We start from the raw sequence: 24,831 nt of genomic DNA on the forward strand, positions 1-24,831 counted from the left end.
TGGGCTTCCCAGATCATTTAAAAAAAAGAAAGAGCGATGGAGAGCATGCAAGCTAGGGCACACTGAACTGTCGGATGCAGGGACAATGGCTGTGTACTCGGGCGATGGAAGAGCAAGGGAGCGGAGGAACGGAGGTGTTAATGAGAGAAATCAAAATATAATTCTGTCTGTCTGGCTTAACCTACAGTAACCTCTGACCAAAAATCAGCAATACAAGCAACGTTAACCCTAAGCCTGAACTCTAAACTGAGGCCAGCTCAACATGTAAGTTCAAAAAGAAGAATACACACAAACAGATAATCTCACCAAGTGCAAGGAAGAAGTTTTCATCCTGTTGGAAGAATAGTGTGCTATTTTCACATGAAAACACTTCATTGGGACTCATCATCTCCAGGAAGCCCTGAAGAAAGAAGTACGAGGGATCATCAACGTAAGCAAGTATATTGTAATTGTATCTGTTATATGAGAAGTACCTTGGTGACACTTGTTGGTTGCTTTAGGGGTTTCTGCAGGCCTTGGATCTTAGTGAACTTTGTACCTTAGATACATTTAATTTAACATTTTATAACTGATTTTAAGTGACTTTAAAAAAAATAAAGTTTAAAAAGATGCTTACGTGGATCGATTCTTAAAGTCCATGCCTTAACAGAGCCTCCATACTTTAGTGTTAGCTTGTTTTCAACAGCTGGGGACACCGTCAGGGAGGTCACTTTACCCACCTTACTGAGGAGTTTAAGTGATGTGCCATTGAGCCATATGTTTCCATTTAACCTAAAGGACGGAAAAGAATGAAGCCTTGGTACACTCCATTTAGACAAGGTCATTCCAAATCACATCTAAAAACCTGTCTGTTTAATGCTGCCCTGCTTATCGCCACATGGACACACCTGGTTAAACTTCACTTAAACAACAATCTTTATCCCTTAACCAGCAACTCTTCAATCCATCTGATACACTAAGACAGCTTGTACAAAGTTTACTATGTAACCCAAAGCACGTGGACACCCCAATCACTTTTGTGTACTTTCGGTCTTGGGCTGTTTTTCGTTACTTTCGGCTGGGTCCCCTAGTTCAAATTAAGGGAAATCTATATGCTACAGGTCTCAATGATACTTCAGACAATAGTGTGATCCACCTTTGTGGCAACAATTACGGAAAGACAATTTCAAATTTGAAAACATGACAATGCCCCAGTGCACAAATGGAGACCCATACAAAATTGGTTTTGGTGGGGAGGAACTTGACTGAACTCATCCAACACATTTGGGATTAATACCATCACACAGCCTCAATGCTGTAACCCACTTAACACACGCATGGCTGAATGGGAACAAATGCCTGCCAGGTTCCAAAATCTGGCAGAAAGCTGCAGATTAGGGTTTGTGGTTTTGGCATGGCATAGCATGTGTAACAATCACATGTTCATGTAGCCACATACTTTTGGTCACCAGAGAACTCCAAACAAATAACGTTTCTTTCATAGAGGGGGAGTCTGTTTTGGGCCAACAAGTCTTGATGTGGTTACATTACAGTTGTTATACTTTGTTTTCATACCTTCATATTAGAGCTGGGCAATATATCAATATTATATCGATATCGTGATATGAGACTAGATATTGTCTTAGATTTGGGATATCGTAATATGGCATAAGTGTTGTCTTTTCCTGGTTGTAAAGGCTGCATTATAGTAAGTTGTGCCATTTTCTGAACTTACCAGACTGTTGTAACTGTTCGATCCACATTACTGATGATTATTTATCAAAAATCTCATTGTGTAAATATTTTGTGAAAGCACCAATAGTCAACACTAGTTGCGGTATCGATAGAGTCATTTGATCAAAAATATCGTGATATTTGATTTTCTCCATCGCCCAGCCCTACTATACTTCATATCAGTGCAAATATGAGAGTTGAGAAGAGATTCAAAGATTGGAATTACATTGAAATAATGTATGATGAATTAACCAGAAATATATACTGAGTCATACAACTAATGTTTAACTAGATGTCCATATTGGCCGATTAGCAGAGAAACACTAAATTGTGTTTTTGTAAATATAGTTGGGCCTGAGGTTCTCTCCAAACAGTTCTCGATCAAATATCGGGCTACATTAAGCATTGTGTGAAATACTGTAGACTACACGTGTCAAAAACGAGTTGTTTTTTTTCTCTCTCTTTGGGTTTACCTTTCCAGAGCATCGTCCTTGCTCATCCAGCATATTGAGAAGGAAATATCGTCGTTACGTCCTGCGGGAAAATCAATTGGAAGATCTCCAAATGATTCACAGGCTGGTTTATCTTAACTCAGCAATATGCCGGATGCAGTGTTTTACTCACCAAACGATATAGTGTGAGACACCAGTATGAAAACGATGAACGAAAACTCGGAGTTCCTGAAAACACAAAAGATGATTAAGCCGCTGAATTCGAGTGAGATAAGTGAAAGTCAAATCGACTGTAGGCAGGCCTCCTTACATTTTCTTTGTAATTCCGTCAAAGGAAAGCATTTCGGGTTTAGTCAAGCCTTGCCTGGAAATGTTAGCTGTCCTAACGTCCTAACGAGTGGCAGGTGTGCGCTGCCTTCACGCGCCGCTCGGAAGTTCCTGAAGATATATTCGTGTCATATATTTGAGTCTCCAATATTAATATCGACTCTTTTTATTATTATTGTGGTAATCTCATGAATAACTTACTTTTATAATGATTAATAAAGAATGTGCCTTGCTTAACAGTTAATGGCAATACGCTAAGATGTTATGTTAGCTACGATAGCTACCGTAAAGGCCGCCAACAGAAAAATAGAACCACTAAATCGCTTTTTAAATTAAAAACAAAAATCAGAACCTGAAGTCACATTTAAAGAGATTGAATCTTAATGGTTCATTATATAATACAGTATGACAAAAAGCCTTAAAAACCTACCAAGTACACCTCTGTGTGTGTGTGTGTGTGTGTGTGTGTGTGTAATTGCAAAATATAAACTCCTCCATAGGTTTTCACGTTCACCAATCAGAAACGAGCATTGTCCTAAAAGGCAGTGGCAGACCTGGCAATAATGCTGTAATATGTTAGCAGATCTAGCCTTTCATGAAAAAAGGTGAGAACTCTGGAGAATAACATATGATTAAAAAGGGTCAATGCAGGGGGGGCCTCCAAATTATTGTTCATTTTTGAAAGTTTTATCAAAAATTTAAAAAAAAGTCCATAAGTCCAACATATTAGCAAATATAAATCCCCCACTGATAGGCGTACTGGTCTATAGGTAAGGTAGTCACTAAGGCCATCCACAGATACAGTTACATCCTAAGGATTCACTGTGCCACATGTATGTTTAACATTAAAACGTGATTTATAAAATCATGCCAACAATTATTAGGCTATTTGAATAGCTTAGTATTTTCTGCACTAAAAAGGTATGTATAAAGACTTTAAGCGGCCCTACATGTTATTACAGGCCCAGTTTAATATGCAACTTCATTTTATACAATATATGTAGTAAGGGGTCCCTGATCAGTCTCTTTCAGTTAAGGGGTCCTTGGTTTAAAAAAACGTTGAAGCCCCCTTTTCTAAAGACATGAATAAATTGATGCTGATCCTGCACAGTGTGAGGAGACAGTGTGCCAGTGTTCTCAACCTTTTCAGCTTCAGGCCCTTTAAAATAAAGCAGCATGCTCTTGTGTCCTCTAATCACAAGGTTTTTAGTGTGGACATAGATGAGCAGTGTCCCCTCTCAGATAGCTTGATGTATTTGAAGGTTTTGTGGGAAAAGTAAACATGATTTTGTGCTACATTTCTTTTCTTTTTGTCCCCCTATTATGACTCAAAATTGTCTTGGGACCCCGTGGGAATCACTACTGCATGTTGTGCTGCAGAAGGCCTGTAGGTGGCGATGTGCACCTTAATGAAATTTGCAGTCCACCATCTGCAATTTAGAAGTACACAGATAAAGGTATTTGTTGTTTTAATTAAACATCAGTAACTGATAAACCTGAATATAAAAAAGTGATTTCAAAAACTGTGAGGACACTTAGGCTGGATTCAATAAATCTAAGATAGTTTTAATCAGAATTTAGCAAAAAACAAGGTTCAACATGTTGTTTTCATGCTTTTCCAACAAGCTTTAATGGGAAACTTTGCAAATTTGTTACTGCAGGAAGGGGCAGTAGCTACATGTGGGTGACTGCTTGTTGGAAAAACATAAAAACAAGGGCAAAGTTTGAAGTTTAAAATTAAACCATGATTTAATCAGGTTTAAACATGAATCCTTGTTGATGTAATCCAGCCTTATTCTTTCATGAAGCCTGCTGTGTTATCTACATTTACCTTCTGTGTGTGACTTATGTGATTACATTAAGCAAAGGAAAAACGACTCGTCCTCTATTAGTGGTCCCGCATCACAGTGTCTGTATCCAGCTTTTCAGGGGTCTACTGGACGCCACTCAGCAATCAGACAGAGCAGCTTTTGTCTGATACATCTTAACAAGCAACTAGCTAAATTGGAGTCACAAGTATAGACAGTGGAGTCTGTGGAGAGTTTCAGGCTGCAGGCTTGTTGGGGCTGCAACTTTTCTACCTCTGCTGGACCATAATTCAAGTCAAATCATAATCTTTGCAGCAGGGTCTGGGGAAGTATACAAGTATTCTAACGCAATATGGAGAACCGGCACTGTTTCCTGCTACTGTGCACACTTAGTTTAGTGCTGGCCTCTAGAGGGGCGACGAAAAATGATGATGGCATCGACTTTGTCAGCTTCCTGAGACGTATCTACCCCGGGCTGCTGGTGAGAGACGAGCCGTTCATCATCAACAAAGACTTTGAGATAAACTCCCTCAAGGAGCTGGGACGCCCTGAAGTCCTCTCAATCACAGAGCAAACCAAGGGCAAACCAGTCAATCAGGATACAAACGGGGCTGTTGAACCTGTGGTGTTAACCAAAGATGGCCAGATCAAGGGGATTACGGTGGACAAGGCCCATATATTCTATGGGATACCGTATGCAGACCCCCCGGTTGGGGCTTACCGCTGGAAGCCCCCCAGACCTGTGAGTCCTCGGCCGGGGGTTTACGATGCCTCCTTCCCCAGGGCGTCATGCATGCAGGCCTGCAGCGGACCCATCACTGAGAAGTGTCCTCGGATAGTAAGAAACAACGCGACTTTTCAGTTATTTACATGTTGTGGTAATATTTCACTTTAAGATGTAATAACATGGTTGGTATTTTGGCACAGAGTGACTCACAGCGAGAGCAACTGTTTTACCTGCTAGATGACAGTTGTACTAAGGGGACAGAAAAGGTTCTTAGTGCTCTGAAAACAGATTCAAGTTGTAGTTATTAAAACCTCTTGAAGTCAAAGATATTGTGGATGCATAAATCTGTTTGATAGTGGACGGAGCTAAAGAGCCACTATTTCTTTTTTAATAGTGTGAGCTAAGCCATGGATGTACAGTATTACAAGAACTGCATTCTGGACTCCAAGATGGTGCCTATTCATTCCAATAAAGGTTAAGCAGTGTATGCCAAAAGTGTTACTCTCTTTTTGGTGTGCTTCCACATTGTGTGGCTCATGTTACATGCATAGTAACGTCTCTCCCTGCAGGGCCGTAGCCAGGATTTTAGAAATACTGAGGCCATGAGTCCAGTTCCCCCAATACACCAAAAACATCTCTAAAATAGTGATTATTTGTATTGAGGTTTAAAGGTCTATTGTGAAGGAAATACTAAAACTTTAATTATGTTATCTTTTGGCCTAAAAGTAGTCACATTTAAATATTTTGAATCTAAAAATACTTTAATCAGCTTAAAGAATATCTACCATGTCTTGGGTTTTTTACTTTGACTTCCCCCAGGTTACTAAAAAATGTCCTCAGTGGTAATTAATAAGATAAAGAATTGGTGCAGTACCACAGTTGATCACTGGGACAAACCAACAGTAAAGCTGCATTCATGTCATAATATTCAGGCTTTCATTATGAGCAGCTATGTTGAAAAATGTCAGCCTGCTGGTTTTAATTTTGAGTTTGAGATATGCTTGGTAAAAATACCTGTCAAACAAGCCAGTCACAAAATGGCTGCAAAACCACCATGGCTAGGAGTTACATACCATTGATTAAGCTAATTTAAAAGGAGCAATACACTGTATCTGGTTTCACTTATTAAGAAACGGATACATATAAAGTAGTTCATTGAGGATATTTGAATAGTGTAACTACAAGGCTAGCAGTGGGGGTCTTACCATCTTGTAATATTGTGTGAATTCACTTTCAAGTCAGAATATCGAGAAGTTTTCTAATTGTGTAAAGGCTGACTTACGGCTCCATATAAACTAGCTAACTGGAAAAAGTAATGATCAAAGGAATTCTGGTCAAATTATTAGCCTAAAAACTATAAACTGCATCACTGACCATCCATTTTATGATGTTGGGTTGGGTTGGCAGGCTAGCTAAATAGCTAGCAAGCCTGTTAACTACGGCTAGTTTGAACCTGGATGGCTGAGTTGTATATTCTCAGTTAGTGAAAGAAAATTGCTGACACTTACTGAACTAAATAAACTATTATCTCTCAAAAAGGTCAGTGAGGACTGTCTCTACCTCAACATCTTTGTACCTCTGGATGTGAACTTCAGCTCCCCTCTGGGAAGCCCACTGCCTGTCATGGTGTGGATCCATGGTGGGGATTTCATCGCTGGCTCTGCCTCCAAGCCGCTATACGATGGACGCTTCATCAGTAACCTAACCCACACTGTTGTTGTAAGCCTGGAGTACCGACTGGGTATGGAAGTTTGTTAGTATTTCACTTTAATTGGACCCATTCCACTGTAATAACATGTAAAATTCTATATTCGAAAAAAGGCCTTATTCGGAATATCCAAAAAGAATATGCTGTTTACATGACCTGTATCAAATTTGGAATAATAGTGGAATACAAATGTGCATGTACACGTACTGTACTCAATGATTGCTTGTGAACTGCGGTCAAACTGTCAAACTAGGCAGTCTGTTACTGCACTGCCTGTTTCTCTTCTCAATTGTTTTCAGAAAGATCTTTTAGTTACTGTTTAGCTGTAAAATGGGAATGTTTGTGACCAAGTGGAGCCAAAACCAAGCACCGCCCGACCAGTCTATGCGCCCGACGTGCTGAAGCAAACATTCTCATTTTACAGCTAAACAGTAACTAAAATATGTTTCTGAAAACATTGACAATGCAGTAACATAGTCTTGATTAATATTTAAGCAGCGCTGCCTAGTTTGACAGTTTAGGAGCAGTCGTTGACTGTACAGGCTCCTCGGCTCTGATTGGTTGTTTTCTTTACGCCATTAGGAGCACCGGGAAAAGACAGAGGAACAGGATTTTTTTTCCACAGATCATCTGATTCATGTAGTACTGTCAGGATATACTGACAGTTTGTGCAAATATGACAAAATGTTATTTGTATGCAAGTGACCAACTGTAGCTTTAATAGCCTTTTTCTAAATTGTACTGTATGTGCAGGGATAAAGGGAGGAAGACCTTTAGCACTAGAGTTGGTAAAGGCAACAAGCAGGCATCTCATGGTAGACATTAGTTAAAATAATGGTGGTGTGTTTATTGTGGAGTGCATGTGTGTGTCTGCCTGTTTGTGTGAGACAGTATGTGGCTAGCTAATGCATCGTGTCATTATCTTAAATGACCGAGCCTGTTGGTAATTACTCTGCTTTTCTGTAGACTGAAAACAGGAGATATGTGGACGGTAATTTGGAAAATGAATGTCTTGCTGGAGTCAATTATGTCTGATCATGTGAATTTCTGCATGATTTAAGGTGCTTTTGGGTTCCTTGTGTCGGGTAAGGACCCTCACTCCTCAGCTGCAGGGAATTATGGGATCTTGGATCAGCAGGCGGCTCTTCTTTGGGTCCAACAAAACATTCCAGTGTTTGGAGGAGATCCTAGCAAGGCAAGCACACGCACGCACGCAGGCACTAACCTTAAAGAAAGAAAAACATCTCTATTTTGCTTTGTGTTTGTTTTATAATGTTAAAATCTGGCACAGGCCCAGGGGGCCATAGGGTCAGGGGCCCTGACTCAAAAATATGATGAAAAAGCACATAAAATGGTCTCAAAGAGATGTTATTCCCCCTAATACATACAAAATGACTATACATAAACACAAAATGACTACAGAGATGCAAAATGACTGAAAATAGATACAAAACTAACAAAAAGGTACACATAACGATGGCCATTGACCCAAAATGACTACAAAGAGACACAAAGTTACTACAGAAGATGCAAAATCACTAAAATAGATGGAAAACAGCTGCGAAGAGATGCAAAGCAACCACTAAATGAGCACAAAGGGATACAACTAAAAGTAGACTCTTTGCGTTTGGGTGTCTTGTACCCTTGACAGGGGGAGGGGGGGGGGGTATAATGCCTGCATTATCTCTACATTGTCTCATAATCCGTCCATGTGTGCCATGCTGTTTAAGGCAAAATGTCACCCAGTACAGTGTGTTGTCAATTCGGAGATTGAAGGCTGGTGTTACCCAGTGAAACTGCTGTATACTGTATATCAGTGGATTCCAACCTAGAGGTCAAGATCCTGAAGGGGGTTATGATTATTTTGTCTGACTTCTCTTGCTTTTTACTGTAAAAAAATACTGGATAACTCTATTTAATTTTAGGACTCTAGAAAGTATTGAAATTCATTAATCTGAGAAAGGAATACCACTCTTTGGTTGAACAGCTTGTAACCTGTGATGGATGACTGATGGTTGCTTTTAATGCCAAGCCTCTTGTTGTGTTTTTGTCAGGTGACACTTTTTGGGGAGAGTGCAGGTGCTCAGTCAGTGAGTCTTCACCTGATGATCCAGAGCAGCCAGCCTCTGTTTAAACAGGCCGTCCTGCAGAGTCTGCCCTTCTCCATCCCTCTGAAGACCAGGTGAGGAACCATCGGCTCAGGGTCGGCATGGTTACTGATTTGTGCCTGGTTGAAGTTACAAAACATGGTGGACTCAAAGAGCTGTCAAAAGTATTAGGGTTCCTTTTTTTCTAAGATAGAAGCAGCATGTGTTTTCTGGAGCTGTTGTTGTATTCAAACCTTGCAGGGATGTCCCAGCATGCTTACAGACAACTTCAAGCTGAACTGTAATTCTGCATTTCTGCGTCTCTTCCCCAGACACGACGCCCTGAAGCTGGGAAAAAACTTTGCTAAACAGACCAAGTGCTCTGTGAGCGACATCGTCTGTCTGCTGTCTCTCACTCCACAGGCCGTCCTGGCTGCCCAGATGAAAACAAGTAGGGCGCATCAAACACCAGCCTACCAAATTTAGAGCACCGCTCAGGGCTGCCCACACAGTTACATAAGAAGGCAGGATATAGTATGTTTATCTGCAAAAGATGATGAAAAACATTATTTTTATCTGGACCTGTGGCATACTGGATAACTAAATTACAAAAACAGAGGAATAGTGGGCCTCTGAAGGGGCAATCAGAGGGACTTTACTGCCTCACAGCACCAAATGACTGTTATATATCTGCAGGGTTGACAGAATTATTGATCAGTATCACGGACTCTGTGATTACATATCAGTGACGAGACATTTAGCATAGCATAACTCCATCTAGTTCGTTCTGTTGGACCCTTGTCTCTAAATCATAAACCTCAGTGAAAATCAGGCTGTTGTTTTTTTTTCCAATCTAACCAATGTTTTCGATCTCAGGTTCCAAGGTTGTGAACCCGTTCAGGTTCCTGGAGGTTTTTGAGACGTGGGGTCCATACATCGATGGGGAGTTAATAAAAGAGCAAGCTGTCACTGCCTTCCAGAAGGGCCACTGGCAGAAAGAGAAGCCGGTGCTGCTAGGTAAGAGACACACACACACACACACACACACACACACACACACACACACACACAAACACATACAGAAAAAAGTACTGTACAAGATAAAAGGCTAACAATTGTATTATGAAGCAGCTTCAAATGCTGCTGATGGACTAAGTACATTTTGTCAAGTACTGTACTTAAGTACAATTTTGAGGTACTTAATTCAAGTATTTACATTTTTGTACCACTTGATACTTCTACTTCTCTACATTTCAGAGGGGAAATGACAGAATAGGACGATTCCCAATCACTCTTAAAATAACAAAATTTCTTTAACGCCTAATTGCGGCCGCATGGTGGCCATTTTGAAGACCGTAAAACAAGACCGCAATGGCAGTTTTTATCAAATGACAGTGTTATTTAAGGTAATGGTCGCACTTAATTAAACACGTAGTTAACGTTGATACGTTTTAACCCAAACCTAACCCTTGCCTAACCCTAGTGCCTTCCATGCAGCGCTGCCTGGGCTTAAAAAAACCAAACACCGAGTTGGCCGCCTAAGAACAAATGTAAATATGAGTCGTTAGGAGCTGCTTGCACAAACGACCTATACGGTGGTTTTCTGTGCGAGGACAGTCTGAAAAAAACACTGCAAAGACAGTAGAAACATATTGTAAGCTTCCTTCCTAAATTGACTTCCTCCTCATGTCTGATTTTACACAATTATTTTACCATTACCATCAGTTCATTCTGGTGCCTCGAGAGTAACCTCTGGCCTAGTCTCGCTTTGCGAATGCTATGTGGAGTAGCCAGACCCTCCTCCAGCGCGCTTTGGAGGAGGATCTGACTACTCCACATAGCATTCGGGGATGGGAGGAAAACGTGCTCTGGTTTATTGGCATTTCTTCAAACCAATCACAATCGACTTGGGCGGCGCTAAGCACTGGAGAAAAGCCGCCGTGCCGCTGCAAAATAGCCTCGGGAAGGAACTTGTTTTGGTGGAACAAGTGTACGTTCAAAAGTTGTTTTAGTCGTGCAACAGAAAACTCAGATTGGACAGATAGTCTAGCTAGCTGTCTGGATTTACCCTGCAGAGATCTGAGGAGCAGTTAACCATAGTCCTCAGAAATCCACCGGAGTTTAGAATGCCAACACAAAGGAAGCCCAAGGAAACAGATGAATGAGTGATAAATGAGTGAAATCCGGTGGATTTTCCGGCGACAATGGAGCAATCCCGGAAGTGGAACGTCGAGGATATAGACCTCTGGCCAGTCCAGCCAGTCTCTCAGGTGTATGATTTCTGATGGACTCATTGTGGTTCTCTTTATAACACATTTTTTCTCCAAAATCATAACAAAGCTGAAAGCAATGAACCTGCTTCGAGGAAACTAAGCAGCCTAGTGAATCAATGTGAAAGTTAAAGCCTCATTACTTGCTGCTGTAAATTGCCCAGAGTCATAATGGGAAGTAAACATGTCTAATTTTTACACACAACGCTTGTGCAGATGAGGTCTACTTGTTTGCATTGACTGAGGCGTTGCTTTCTGTCCTGCAGGAACCACCTCAGAAGAGGGAGTCATCTTTGCGTTTGGTATCTTCAACAAGCCAGTCTCTGCAGTGGAGAGCACCGTGTACATCACAGCCATCTTTAAACAACATGCTCTGCGGATCCTGCGCAAGTACCTGCCCCTGTACATGGACGCTGACCGCAGAGATATGCTAGCTCAGGTAAGAGGAGCTCAATTCACCGTCTTTTCATTTAAGCATTGTAGCTGATATATAGTCCAAACTAAAGATGCAGCCATACACACATTTTAGTGAGAGCTTTCTTATGGAAACAATTAATAAGAAATTGAAGCTTCCCCACAAACATAGAAAGATTGTGTTCGAACTTTGCTGTAAAAAAAGTGCTGCTGATTTGTTAGCGCACAGATAAAAATAGACATGAGGAAGTACAACGAAAAGCCGCCTTTGAAAACATAACACATCTTCGTAGTATAAAGAGCCATGATTAATTGGAATGCAATGCCTAGTCATGTCATGTCTGAAAATCTCAATTCAAAGTATTACTTAAAGAACATCCTAGCTGAGCAGTACTCTGTATTGGCTAATACTAAATGCATGCTGTTAGTATCATTGAGGGTTTTATATGTGTGCATTTGCTTGGTCATATTATCAGTGATCAATGTTATAATCTCATCTCTACATTCTGTGAATAATTTAAACTAGGTCCTGTGTTGTAGTGTGTTGCGTTGAATGTTGTTATGTCTTATTATTTTAGTCGTTTTTCTTTCAGTGATGTATTGAATGTTGTTTTTTTGGTGGTTGTTTTTAATGTAATGATGCATGGCAATGTATAGCTGCACAAGCTTTGGGTGGACTCCAGGAAGAATAGCTGAGGCTATGGCCCCAGCTAATGGAGATCCCAATAAATCAAATCAAATCAAATCTTGAGACAGGGTCTTCAAGAGACTAAAGGCTAATTATCAAAAGTCACTTGTATTTCCTTTGCTACAGACAACTATTATTTTAGCTCGGAGTGTAAAGTTCATAGATAAATCTTCAGTTCATAGAAAGCAAAGTTACTGAAGCGAGCTGCTTTTGATCAGACTGAGGCAAATTGCATATAATTAATATTCTTCCATTTGATGTGGCTTTGTCTCTGCATCATTAGCTATACAGTGGCTGTCAGGAAACTGTCAACCAGTTTCCAGCTGGCTTACATTTAGACAGGAACGTCTAATTTGTGCGGAACATCTCGCCAGAAGAAATGCACAGTCTGTCTTGTAAATAGTGAAGCAAAGTGTGGAAAAAGGCAAACACAATTAGGCTACATTAACAGTGTAACCTGCATTTCAAGAGCTGTGTAACACACGCATGCATCAATAACCACCCCAGGGCTTGACATTAACTTTTTGAGGCACTTGTCCCTTGGACAAGTACATTTACGTTTCACTTGTCCATGCACAAAAGTCACTTGTCCGGGTAAAGATTTATCATTTTATAAAAAAAATTGTGTTTTGCTAATGCAGAATTCGAACAAACCGTTGAAAGCATCCAAACACTATCAGCATTAATAAAATTCAGTTGAAACAGTAGAAACAAACGTGTCCCAAGAATAGATTTCCCCTTCAACAAGAAAGAAGGATCTCCAGACTCCATAATACAAAGTAATACTTTGCACGCCGGTGTGCAGAAGTTAATATATTGAGATTCTAAGTCAATATTTTAAAGTTTGTCATTACTTTCAGATTCCTAGTCAATATTTTGAGATTCTTAGTCAATATATTGAGATACTAAGCCAATATATTGAGATTTTAAGTCAATATTTTACATTTTCTCATTACTTTTGAGATTCTTAGTTTATATTCTGAGATACTAAGTCAATATTTTGACCAGAGGTAGTGGTGACTTAAACTTGAACTTATACTATATCTAAAATAATTTTGTAGACATAACAATGGATTTTGCCACTAAATGTTGGTGTTAACTTTTTTTTTTAATACAATTTCACTAATTTCTACCCGGCAGAGGCTGATTTACCGAAGGGATCCTTTAAAAGGTGTAGCTACTTTACAGTTGATTATTACCGGATATTTAATCCGCATACCTGCAAAAAAGGTATTTTACAACAACTCTGAATGCAGCACGAGGCTGGCGAGGCGAATTTCAAGTTGTTTTTCCGACAACAGCAGCTGCACACTGTCATACTTTCCTCTACAGTGAAATACAGACACACTTTTACACCGTTCAGCTGTCAGCATTTTAATCATGTTAACTAGCGTGACATGTGGCGATGTTTAGGTTGCCTCTAACGTCCGTTTTCGGAGCATCAAAGATCAGGCATTTCAGTGGCACTGAAATCCGCATTGCAATTCGTTAAGCCACCGGTGCCGTATTAGCACCGGGTCTCTCGTTTTCTGTCAATGATGTGGCGAGGAGGTAACATTAAGGCGCAGTTAGCAAGCTAACGTTAGTTAACTAACACCGGCTGGTTCGCCGTGCTTTCATGCTGCATCGCTTACAGAGAATGAGCTGAACAGCGGGCTGGGTTTAACGTTAGCGGCCCACTGACCGGCTACCGCTGAGTCCGCTGCCCCGGATTGCGGGGGGAAAAATGTATTGTTTCAAATCGGTAACATAGACGTAATGAGTGGCACATAACGTGAAGTAACATGACATTTTATTTTGTTTGAGTTTTAACTTGTCCAGTGGGGCAAGTAAATTTCTCTTCCACTTGCCCTACAAAAAAATCCACTTGTCCCGGACAAGCGAAAAGCCTTAATGTCGAGCCCTGCACCCATTTGGGTGGTCATGCGTGGATCGATGTCCCACCCAGCCGGAGCACGGAGTGTAATGGGGACCCAGCTGTCTTCTGTGCTTTGTCTCATGAGCCTGATGGGGAATTAAAAACAATTATACTCTTTTGCTGCTGGGAATCATTTCTTTAAAAAAAAAAAGGCACATTTCCTTGAGATCAGGGCAGTCAAGGAAAGACTTGTAGCTCGACATATTTGTGGGTTCTTTTCACCTCAAGAGCCATCAACTTAGTCCCTTACCTTGTATAAAAGTTCAGCATTATCACCATCAGTCAGCAGACTTTACACACTTATATGTTGCTCCTTGGCTCCTCAAACACAGCTCCTATTGTTTGCCTACAGAGGGAGCTACAACTCCAGTTTTTCTCAAAGTCTGACTCCAAAACATACCACAGTTTTTAATTTATCTTCCTTAATTTGTATGAGTAAAGCATGTGGACCAACTGGAATCAGGGACTTTGTCTGTCTGAGATGCAGCCTGACTGCCAGAGGCAAGAAGGAGAAGGGGGCGAAAAAGATTTACATTTGGGCCACCAAAAATGTACTTTTGCCAACAGAATATTGGCGCTTTTCCATTACATGGTACCTGCTCGACTCGCCTCGACTCTACTCGCCTACGAAAAAAAGTACCTGGTACCTGCTAACAGGTACTTTTTTTAGTACCACCTCAGTCGAGGTTCCAAGCGAGCTGAGCCGATACCAAAAGGTGACGTGAAAGCGACAGACGGAGATGTCCTGGACAAACCCATCCATCCATCCATCCATCCATCTTCATCCGCTTATCCGGAACAAACCCGCCATTTTAAAATAGTTTAGCCAGCTGTGTTTTTTTTTGCTGCCTCCAGCTTCATTTGAAACTAAATGTGTCTTCTGGCAACAACAACACACCTTCCACGTTCTGTGTGTGTGTCGCGTTAGGTCACGGCAGTTTACTGCGGCGCCGCTTGTTTTACAGTTCTGCGGAGGCTCCAGGCAGAGCTTTCGCTGTAGCCTACGTACACACACATGCTGGCTCAACTTCCTTTTCATCCACAGCTGCTATGTTTTACGCATGCGCCTGGAGCTTATAAGCCAGCTAAGCTGCATTGTCTTGACTGGACCTGAACGCTCCGCCGTGAAGCTGGCGCTAATGGGTATCTCAGTTTTTATGTCCAGAGTCAGGCTGCCCAGGTGACCGTCTTTAGCAGGGGTCAGCGCTGCAGCGAGGTGAAGCTCAAGTAGAAACATCAGGCCACTTACATAGGCTACGGCGAAAGCTCTGCGTGGAGCCTCCACAGAACTGTAAAACAAGCTCAAGTGGCCTGATGTTTATACTTGTGCGCTGGTGTGTGCGTCGAGCCGGCATATAAGACGACCAGCCACGCTGAGGTGGTACTAAAATCTGCAATGGAAAACGGACGCACAGTGTGTCGAGTCGAGGCGAGTAGAGTCGAGGCGAGTCGAGCAGGTACCATGTAATGGAAAAACGCCATAAGGGGCTTGGTGGCCCATGCGGCCAGTGCTTAAAAATATTAGCATCTATCCCTGTTATTGTATGCAATTTAGGCAATAAAAAAGGTTTCTTTTTCTAAAAAAGGAAACCTCTTTTGTATATTTGCTATTGCTGTTTACTGTAAAGCACAAGTATTTCTTATCCGATTACTCGATTAATCAATGGAATAATCGGTAGAATACTCGATTACTAAAAGAATCGATAGCTGCAGCACTACACGTTTGAAGCTGCTTAAAACAAATCTAATGACTACCAGTGAAAATCCAGAGGTGGAATAGCTCATGATGAAACAAAAGGAAAAGAAAACCTCCAGCAGCTTCCATGCAAAGTGCAAGGTGGTGGCCTCGGGGAGCTACAGGGGATCAGGAGGTGACACTCCTGGAAGTGCTCAGTATTCAGTCACAGTTCACGGTGCAGTGGAGTCTCAACCTAAGCCTGCACACATACCTCCTGCTTCTCTTCATAAAGGGCACTTCTCCAGAGGAATGGGGGGGGGTCAGCACAAATTCTAACCAGCATTCATATAGCATTTATTGGGTACATAAAAACCCAGTATCTCTGAACACATCCAAAACAACATTACTAACATGATCACCATCTTTCCAGCTTAACACACCAATCATCAGAGTAAAAAAACACTACTGTTTCTCAGTCACTGCGAGTGCAGGCAGCCAGGGATCATCGATGCTGCCGTGATATTCAACTATGATTTCACCCAGTGCTGTACCTGAACACCGGCCCTCACAATCAAAAAACCAGACCGGCCCACCGGAAATTCTCCCGGTACTCCCGATTAGCCAATCTGGCCTCTGTGTGTGTGTGTGTGTGTGTGTGTGTGTGTGTGTATGCATCAGCTTCCTACAGTCAGCCTGTTTGTTTTCAGATGTCAGATGTAGGGCTATGTGGGCACAGGTTGTGTGCTGCTGAGACAAGACACACTGGTTTCCAGGTAACAGGCAGAATAAGACGATCTACCTTCATTTTCTTTTTGCTTCCTTTTAGCTGACAGGGAACAACAGTTTTTGCCGCTCTGCTCCCAGCCCATCTCTATGTAGATGTCATTAGTGTTATTCATTTAGCTTTTTTCATGTTCCAAAACAAAACGTGCCGTTTAGTTATCGATTTGGTGACTAGCACATGCAATATTATAGCAGCCATTGCTAAAACTCCCAGAGCTGGATCAGCAGCACCAAAATGTAATCTATCCAATGTTGTCATGATTATAAGCCAATGAACAACAAGTGTTAATATGTAACTTCCTTCCACAAAGGTAATTATGAAAGAAAAGACATTTATAAAAGAATAGGAAGGAACAAGTTACATCAACTTTAATCCCATGATGAGAGAGTAAAATCCTTACATGAGTCAGTGTGGTCATGAGTGGGAGGTTTCCTGTTTTTCTTTCAAGATTGGAAGGGAAAGAATATGTGATGTCAGGGAAAGAAGAGGTGTATTTGTAAGAGAAACAGCTAAAGGAAAAGAACATCCTATGTAATGTGTCACATCTGTCTATGAAATGCACAGATACAAAATATAAAAATGCCGGCATACTGTATGCTGCCTAAATAAGCCTCCTGTCTGACACTGGCAGCTCTGCGAGACTCTTAGCGGTGTTTTGAGCAAAATGATAATGTCAGCATACTAATACGCTAACAATGGCAATGTGAACATGCTGATGGTTAGTGGGGAATGTTAACCATGTAGTCGCCATTTTAGTTTAGCACGTTAGCATGCTAACAGAGTAATAAGCACAAAACACAAAACACAGCTGAGCCTGATGGGACTGCATTTGTTTTGCAGGTATTTCATACATTTTGAGCATCAACCACTTCATTTCCTGCATTCTAATACATTATTACAGTATGCACCAATTTATGGTGGAAACGTTTATTTATGTGAAGGAACACAAAATTCAGGAGACAGGTGACAATTCAAAAATTAGAAATATATTGGAATATAATGCAGTCAATCAGGGAACTGGATCCCGGATCCATGCGCACTTGACCCCAAAGTCCAGTTTGTTTAATTAATATGAACACTGTGTACCGTAGTCTACTTGAAAAGGTGGTCTAGAACACGGGTTTTCAAACTTTTTGTGTGTGTGGACCACTACTTGTAATCAAGAATTTTCGCGGACCACCTCATAATACACATAATAAAATATGTCTACACACAGTCCTACCAGAATTAATCTGCACCTCTTAATAGGCCTACTAGCACTAAAACTATAACTGGTCATCTCATCAGTACAACAGGCGTGTTAAAAGAAAGTTTACTGCACACAATGACTGCCACATATTTAATTTATTTATTTACTCAAGCGCCCGAGGCATAATCAGGTTCATTTGAGCAACGGGCTTATTTCCATAGCAATGGAGTATTAAATATATATAGTATAAGAACACTTGGATGTAGTCAAAATTTAAAAACCTTTGGCGATTTTAGGGGATTATTAATCTTCAGAGTTTGGACTTGAATGTCACGGCCGAGCGCCACTAGCCTATTTTAGTAATCGCACAATAACATGACAATTTAATTTAAATTTCATATCAATATACATATTCTTCATTTTTATGGGAATTTCCTGGTAAAATGAAGGTGAAAATACTATTATTTTATATTTTATTTAGCTTTTCCATGGACCACCTGCAGTACCCTCACAGTTTGGGAATGACTGGTCTAGAGTACAGTTCATGCGTACCCCCCTTTCCGTTTTGCATCAGTACTATTTAACCCAACTATGAGGAGTGTTTAACTGGTTATGAAATAATAATAAAATAATACTGATGCCACTGTATCAGACAGCAGCGCAGCCCACCACGGACAAACAGCAGCTAGTCGGAGTTCCGGCCAAGAGCAGAGCTTCACCTCGCTGCAGCGCTGACCCCTGCTAAAGACGGTCACCTGGGCAGCCTGACTCTGGACATAAAAACTGAGATACCCATTAGCGCCAGCTTCACGGCGGAGCGTTCAGGTCCAGTCAAAACAATGCAGCTTAGCTGGCTTTTAAGCTCCAGGCGCATGCGTAAAACATAGCAGCTGTGAATGAAAAGGAAGTTGACTGCTGGAAGTCAAAGACGTTTTGGAGCTGGTGATTTTCTATTGCCGCTGGCTAAAAGCTCTTTGGGGGGGCGCCAAAAATGACTTCATGCAGTGACAAACTCTGCCCATGGTGGCACTTGAAGAAAAGTCATAATCTTCAAAGTCTGTTGGATTCATCCTCTGAGGAACATGAATGCCTGTACAAAATGTAATGGCAATCCAATAATTAAATATTTTGGTCTGGATTAAACTGGTGACTGGCCAACTGACAAACCAAATATGCCATCCATAGAGCCAAGCTGCTAGCATGGTTAAATAGGATTTAATTTAGTTCAAATATACCTGTTGTCTGACCAGCTGTGTCTCTTTCTTCCCTCTCCTCAGATCATCACCGACTACATCTTCCTGTGTCCATCCAGGAGGTCGGCGCGTGCTGGCACAGCAGCGGGCAGCAAGGTTTGGATGTACGTGTTTGACCACGTGGCGTCAGACCACCGCGTGTGGTCAGGTCTGACCTTCTGCTACCAGCACGCCTGCCACGGCGCCGAGCTGCCCTTTCTTTTTGACTCTGCTTCGGTGGCTAACTTCACCCTGTCAATACCAGAGAAGCTACTGTCCAATCGGATGCTGTGCTACTGGGGCGCCTTCGCCCACACTGGTGACCCTTCCTCGCGGGCCCAACAGACAACTTTCTGCCGGGAGCAGCGTCTGCCCGTTTGGCCGCGCTATTCCGACACCAGCAGCTGGCTGGTCATGAACCTGACAGTGCGTTCACATGCACAAGTGGGAACCAGGGACCATATATGTGACTTTTGGGACCATCTAGGCATCTATTAGTGAGGGGGCGGGCAGGGCAGGGAGGTGTTGAGATACTTTGCAGTAAAGTATACATGCTCCCATCTTTCTGTTTCTTTCACAGAATGTTAATCCAGTCACAAAATCTTGCAGCATGTAGTTGAAGTTTTCATCACAAAATATACATTCATAAAATATGACCTTTTAGAAATCGCTACCAAGCAGCAATTGTAGTTTAATAAATCGTCAGCTTTTAGAGAGAAAAAGTTATTTCTATTTCCTTTAGTTTTTAAAAACTGCTACGATTATCAGCATTCTGTCATCTATTGCTCAGCAGTATGAAATGCATCTCTGGCCAAAGCCTCACCATTTTCCCCTTAACATGAGAAAAGATGCAGAAAGACAAGTTGCTCTATTTGGGGTAAATTTAGGTGAAGACGAGTTCACACAAGTTGAAAGATATTTTAACCTGAGTGAAACATGTACTCCTATCCTAAAGCTATATGACACTTCATCATGACAGTACAGAGACAAAGAAAAATGGAGACTCTCAAAGCCTCCAAAGATTATTTCTAGAAGACAAGAAATTGTCAGTTCAAGGCTAGACAAAAAGGGGCTAGCTTAAAAATGTGGTGGGAGTCCAGCTGTCTATTAGCACAAGTGAACCAAAATAAGTCAAATTAACCAAAAATAAGTGTACTTGAAAACCTTATTTTTAGCCCTGTGACAGGTTCTGTTTCCTGTTTCCAACAGCACTTGTGAAATCAAACTAATATACTGTGATGTATTTAAGGCCTTTAACTATCAGCTGTACTTTGTGTAAACGCATGTGTCTTCTAATTGTCTGGTTCAAAAAAGGCTTTAATACTGTAGATATAAGACATTTCTCTTTTGGTTTTCTTTTTAATTTGACTTTAGTCTGAATCCCAGAGCTCATGTCTTACATGAAATGTACTTTTGTGGTTAATTTGTGTCTGAAGGGATGAGATGGAGTTGATTAAAACCCTCAATTTCTCATGTAAGTAGCACTTTCATAAAAATGTAGATTTAATGGGCACTGTGATTTAGGATTCAAAGACAACTTATTTGTGTTTATGCCCATTTTATTGCACCACTCTCTTCCTGTTTAGATAGATGTATAGATTTAGGCAATAGATGAGGCTGTCTGTTAGTCACTCTGGCCAATGTGTTTCTCAAATAAAATAAATCCTTAAAGCTGCGCTGATCAATATTTTGTATTATTAACTGTGGAAATAATGACTAGGTATAATGAAAAAGGGGTCACTCGTAGTGACAAACAAAAGTTGTTCTGTTCTAAGAAGCGTTTTTAGCAACTTCCAGGTCATTTCTTATGTTTCGAAGCCTACAACTTCACTCTCACTGCTCTCTTCAGCACAATGTCCATCAGCAGCAGGGGGGGGCGTTTGTGCATAGGTGAGGATTAAGGTGAGGGTGTGGGTGCGCAGACCTCACTCCCACCATCTTCACTCCTACCAGATGGACCTCCAGTGGCATGAGGGAACCCATGACGACCTTTGGCTGGCAGGAGTTGCAGGGGGTTGCCGGTGATCCGGTCAGTTGGACTCCGCCTGTGCCTGTCCCCAGGTGAAGGTTTGTCTTCGGGGTTTGCTCCCCTAGCCACTGTACCCTCCCGAGTTAACCCACGTGGCTGTGGGGTTGCCTTCTACCGCCTTCCCAACCGTTGTGATGGTTCTCACACCACCATCTTCTGCCTGCGCCGCCGTTGGGGTCTCCACTATTTACCCATAGCTGGGGCTATTTACACATAACTGGGCTAGTGGATGACGGGCATCAGGGCGTTTCCACTCACCGATGGGCCTGCATGCCACGTCTCTGGGGCCCACTGCTGCTCCGAGATCCCGTACTACTTAGTCTGGAACCACAAGTGACCAGTTACCATGTGTGCCACGGGGAGGCGTGTACGAGATCTTGGCAGTGGAGAGGCTATGTGCCGGCTGAGGAGGCTTACACACTCGGCTCCTCTTTTTGTCCCTGAAAACAAAGGGCTATCCGGTGGCAATAGCTGAAAGCAGAGAGTGGCAGGCAGAAGCAGCATGCACTAACTACAGGCACTACTACTCCAACACTACTGCACTGACGCATCACACGCCCTGCATGCAAACGCGCACACACACACACACACACACACACACACACACAGACCCACGCACACACACACACACACACACACACACACACACGCACGCACACACACACTATACAAGTACAAATGCATTTTCTTTTCCTCAGCCAGGCAATAGAGAAGCTTTCTATACCACTTCTTCTTCTTTGGCTTTGTCATTATCTGTCTCTGAAGATCTACCAGCTGGGACCTCATGGTGCTCTCGGTCCTCTCCCACTCCTGCTCCTTTTCCTGCTGAGTCAGCTTCAGGCTTTCTGTGGCCTGTAGGAGGGATGACTTGTCCTCCTTCCACTCATTGAGATGACTCTTCAGCTGCTGCTCAGTCATCTTCAGAGCAGCCAGGAGGCAGTCACTCACAAAGCTTTGCTCATCAATCTGATCCACATAGGAGGCTCTTGTTTTCTGGCTCTCCTCCAGCAGGGAGGTTTTCTCCTGCTGCCATAGGACACGCTCACTCTCCAGCTGATGTTCAAACGTTTTCTCAAGAGCAGCCATAAGGTTCTTGTTGTTTTTGTCCTGCATCTCCAGCTGGGCTCTTTCAAGTATCTCCTTTGCCTCCTCTTCCTGTTTTCAAAGAGCTTCCTCCATCTTGCTCAATGTATCCTTCAGCTCCTGAGCTTGAGCCCTCTCAATCTCCAGATAGCTCTCCAACCTCATGTTGGGGAGTGGACACGTTCAGCCAGCTGAACTTTCAAGTCACACATCTCCCTCTGCATCAGCTCTTTCTCACGGCTCCAACTGCTGCCCTCTCTCTGATGTTGGAGCTGATCGAGGAGATTGGCCAGCAAGTCCTCTCGGATTATCAGGTGAACTCTTCCCTCAGATTCACATTGGGTGAGCCTCGCCTCGCTGTCCTTCAGTTCACAACGTACTTGTTCTTCAAGTGAAGAGTTGAATTCCATGTTTTCCAACTTTGTATTCTGCTGGACCAGTGTCTTTTCTCCTGTTGCAATGTGCACCTTTGGATTGTCACAGTCAAATGACTCTCTGATACAAACTGCTCTCTGAGTGAATTTGTGTCAGAACTAAAGTTGGGTCCCAGTATTCATAGATTCTCAACATTCTTAAAAGTGTCGTTATGACAACAACATGTATTCTTATGTTTTCAATCCAAATGGTTATTGATTCTATTCCATTCTATCTTTGATTCTATTGTTGCTAGTTTGAATATACAGTATGAATGTAATGATTTCTGATAATTCCTAAAATATGGCAAAGAAAGAACACTTTACGAAATATGGAAAGGAAAAAGATGGATGTCTTTGCACAAGAGCAGTACACACACAAGTATGCGCCAGTTGGGACGCCATTTTCTCTAACTCCAATAACCATGTGCGCTCAGCAACTACCTATTATAATATTTAAGATGTGCATTTACCACAATAAAACATTTTTTTTTACTTTTATTCAAACTGTCCAATACTTTTTATGTTGGATATGAAAAGCCGTTTAGCCCCTGCTCATGTTTATCTTCATCTATCTTAAAAGTTGTCGTAAAGGAAGCGAAATATGAAGCTCTCCCTATCCCTCACTGCTGCAACAGTGAGAATTTCCCCATTCTCACGGGGAGCAACACTTCACCTGCGTAGTTGCATGGATCCGCAGGATCTCGCTCCTTATATGAAGGCCAGCCGATCAATGTGTGATAACCATGGGGATTCTGTGCACTACTCTATCCCTGCCCTACAACTGAATGAGATCAGCTGACTGTGGTATCATATATCCCTAATCACAGGTCCATTTATAACAAAAAGTGGCAATCCTAGTATTTTCCTAACCATGATCTGTTATTGTTGACAGCTAAAGTTAGCTAAATTAGCATAGTCATAATTACGGACGTTACCCGATAAATCCAGTCTTGTGCCGATGCTCTGACAAGCAGAAGCCCTGCTGTCTATGTCCTGTTAACTGTTTGGAAAACAGTTTTATATTTTAGTGAACTCACAAACGGCAGTAATCCATCTCTTGTTCATTGATTTGCACGGCGTGTTGCTCGCGTAGGGAAAAGATCAACACAATTCAACTCTTGCAACGGGCAGGGGTGTGACAAGCACGAACGCGAGTTTCATGGGATTGCGCCCACTTGTCAAACTGCCCGCCTGTGTTATGGATGCTATTGTCGGTGATGTGTCGGTGTTTTTGTTCCGGTGCTCTGCACAGTTCAGACACCCGGCCGCCTGCTGTTATCCCTGGCACGGAGGTCCCCGGAGACCGCAGGTTCATAAAATGGGTCCAAAAATCTGAACATAATACACACATACCACCGTCGGGTGGAGAAAAATACGCCCTTTGTTACACAGACAAAGCGTTTTTTCATTAGTCATTGCATATTTCTGTAATAGGCTAAATCATGTAGGATTTATGTGAGAGTAACAACTTAAATGTATACACACAACAAAAACTACTTTTAATTAAAATATCTATTTCTGTATATGCAACCATAGCAACCACTCTTTGCACAATGCACACACGTGTGTGTGTGTGTGTGTGTGTGTGTGTGTGTGTGTGTGTGTGTGTGTGTGTGAGAGAGAGACATTACTGTTCGTTACTGTATCTGTCCATCATCGTATAAAGCCCGCCCTCACAATTTGAGTTGTGGGCGGGGCTAAGTTCGGCTGGCATCCAGGCTAACCTAAAACCTCACCTAAAACATAACCATCCCACTCAGTTTTTTAACCTGGGAACAACAATCACAGGTGGAGGTGGAGAGGGGTCTTCCAGACAGTTATCTCTTACAGATGCTTTTTCCCGGCAGTGCAAATATAAACGTGACAGCACAAAATGGCACACGCTCACAGAATGCGTAACTCAGTATACAGCCAAAGAGATGCAGCCATTAAACACGGTCGAAAAACAAGCATTTAAAAATATGCTGCGAACTTTTGAGAAACCGTACGAATTAATAAACATGTTGGTGTTCCTTTCCATTAACTTTGGTGTTCCAAAAACTGTACTTGTAAAAATAAACCGCCACTATGTCCACAAGCTTCTCAAAACATTGAAACAAACAATACATTCATAATAATTTATAATAAATAATTGGTAATCTGTAATCTTAGCCCCCTGTCCCTCAAATACTTAGCTACATCCCTGCATCAAACGTGCAGAGCGGCGTTCGCACAATCTGGCTCGCACACAGCGGGCCCTATTTTAATGATCTAAGTGCACGGCGTGAAGCGCCTGGCCCAGGTGCGTTTAGGGAGTGTCCAAATTCAC

At 42.0% G+C, this 24,831-nt stretch overlaps 1 protein-coding gene across 1 annotated transcript; it reads left to right on the forward strand.

Moving 5' to 3' along the window:
• Nucleotides 1-4,652: 4,652 nt before the first annotated feature.
• Nucleotides 4,653-19,493, forward strand: LOC144512435 (crystal protein). Its single transcript, XM_078243197.1, has 8 exons — nucleotides 4,653-5,138; nucleotides 6,567-6,768; nucleotides 7,797-7,930; nucleotides 8,790-8,917; nucleotides 9,155-9,273; nucleotides 9,699-9,839; nucleotides 11,359-11,531; nucleotides 19,041-19,493. The coding sequence occupies exons 1-8, from the start codon at nucleotides 4,653-4,655 to the stop codon at nucleotides 19,491-19,493; spliced, it is 1,836 nt and encodes a 611-aa protein (XP_078099323.1).
• Nucleotides 19,494-24,831: the final 5,338 nt, after the last annotated feature.

This window comes from Sander vitreus, chromosome 23 (assembly GCF_031162955.1).
Source record: "Sander vitreus isolate 19-12246 chromosome 23, sanVit1, whole genome shotgun sequence".
Taxonomy (NCBI): Eukaryota; Metazoa; Chordata; class Actinopteri; order Perciformes; family Percidae; genus Sander; species Sander vitreus.

What these genes read in the sequence shown, in the direction of transcription:
- LOC144512435 (XM_078243197.1), top strand. Translation starts at nt 4,653, where the DNA reads ATGGAGAACCGGCACTGTTTCCTGCTACTGTGCACACTTAGTTTAGTG. An exon ending in TTGGAGGAGATCCTAGCAAG is followed by an intron (nt 7,931 to 8,789) that starts GCAAGCACACGC and finishes TGTTTTTGTCAG; the next exon opens with GTGACACTTTTTGGGGAGAG. An exon ending in TCCATCCCTCTGAAGACCAG is followed by an intron (nt 8,918 to 9,154) that starts GTGAGGAACCAT and finishes TCTCTTCCCCAG; the next exon opens with ACACGACGCCCTGAAGCTGG.